Raw genomic sequence first — 1603 nt, 5'->3', positions numbered from 1 at the left:
GCTGCTGCAGCAGCTGATGCTGCAGCTGCTGCTGCTGCGCCTTGAGGCTGCGCTGAGCATCTGCTGCTGCGCCCCCAAATGCTGCAGCAGCAGCAGCAGCAGCAGCAGCAGCTGGTGCTGCTGCAGAAGAGTGTGTACTATCTTGACCTGTTCTGTTGTTGCTGCTGCTGCTGCTGCTGCTGTTGCTGCTGCTGCTGCTGCTGCTGCTTCCTGGGTTGAGGGAGAGACGCTGGAGAAGTTCCTTCGCCTCCTCCACCAGCTGCAGCAGCTGCAAGCTGCTGCTGCTGCTGCTGCTGCAATATATACTCTGCTGCTGCTGCTGCTGCTGCTGCTGCTGCTGCTGGTCTGTGGTTCTGGGTGTGGTTGCTGCTGGTGTGGGTGCGTCGCAGAGCTCCACCAGTCTGCTGTCGTTGCCGTGCAGCAGAGCCTTCAGCAGCAGCTGCTGCTGCTGCTGCGGCAGCTGCTGCTGCAGCAGCAGCAACCTGCGGCTGAGGGTTACAACTGGAGGCGCTGGGCAGTACTCTGGGGCCATTCTAACTACAGCTGCTGCAGCAGCAGCAGCAGCAGCAACAGCAGCAGCAGCAGCAGCAGACGCTGCTGCTACTGCTGCTGTTGCTGCTGCCGCCGCTGCTGCTGTTGCTGCTGTTGAGGAGATCCTTCAAAGCAGCAGCAGAAGCAGCAGCACATTGCGCTGCTGCTACTCAGATGCAGCAGGGGGCCCCGCTGCCGACTGTGGTGGTTGGCTGTTGCTGCTGCTGCTGCTGCTGCTGTTGCTGCTGCTGCTGCTGCCTTCTGCTGCTGCCTGGGGTGTATTTTAGTATGTAAAAAAAGGAAATAAAAACTTTTAAACTAAACAAATAAATAAATTAAATATAAACAAACTATTTTTATGCTGCTGCGAGCTGAGGTGTACAGACACCCCAAACCACCAGCCGCTCTGCGGCCAGCCAACCCTGGGGGCCCCTGCTGCTGTCGGCTGCAGGGGGCCCCGTAAGAAATCTATATAAATATAGAGAAATAAATATAAATAAATATAAATAAAATAAATAAATTAAAAAAATAAATATAAATAATATAAATATAAACAAAATACACGCGTAGGTTAGGTTAATACAACCAAAGAAATAATCATAAAGCAGCAGAGATAGAACCAAAGAAACAAATGAATACAGAAAAAGAAAAAATATAAATAAAATAAAATAGATAAATAAAAACAAATAAAATAAAATAAATAAATAAAATAAAATAAAATAAAATAAATAAAATAAAATAAATGAAATAAATAAGTATGAACAGCGGGATGTAAACAAAGTCAATAAATATATAAAAATAAATAAAAATAAAATAACCACAGAAAGCAAAAAAAATAAATAAAAATAAATAAACAAAAATAAAAAAAGGAAATAAAAGTAAATAAAAATAAATGAAAGAAACAAACAAATAGAAATAATAAAAACTAACAAAAATAAATAAAACAAAAAAAAAATAAATAAAATAAACAAAATAAATTAAAATATATAAACAAAGTCTCCCTATCAGCCGACGGAGACAAACAGAGCCGACAAACAAAACCCAAAACAACAAAATAAATTAACCATCAAGA

At 42.6% G+C, this 1603-nt stretch overlaps 1 protein-coding gene across 1 annotated transcript in view; it reads right to left on the bottom strand.

Moving 5' to 3' along the window:
• Positions 1-137: 137 nt before the first annotated feature.
• Positions 138-1603, bottom strand: part of EMH_0028110 (uncharacterized protein) — a gene marked incomplete at both ends in the record, with an annotated part of 8585 nt that continues 7119 nt past the window's right edge. Inside the window, one exon of the mRNA XM_013494117.1 lies at positions 138-482. Coding sequence (XP_013349571.1) covers positions 138-482 — 345 coding nt within the window. The remainder of the gene's footprint in view (positions 483-1603) is intronic.

This window comes from Eimeria mitis, genomic scaffold (genome assembly GCF_000499745.2).
Source record: "Eimeria mitis Houghton genomic scaffold, Emh_scaff1039, whole genome shotgun sequence".
NCBI classification, from domain to species: domain Eukaryota; phylum Apicomplexa; class Conoidasida; order Eucoccidiorida; family Eimeriidae; genus Eimeria; species Eimeria mitis.
This window is presented reverse-complemented; position numbering and strand designations above follow the sequence as displayed.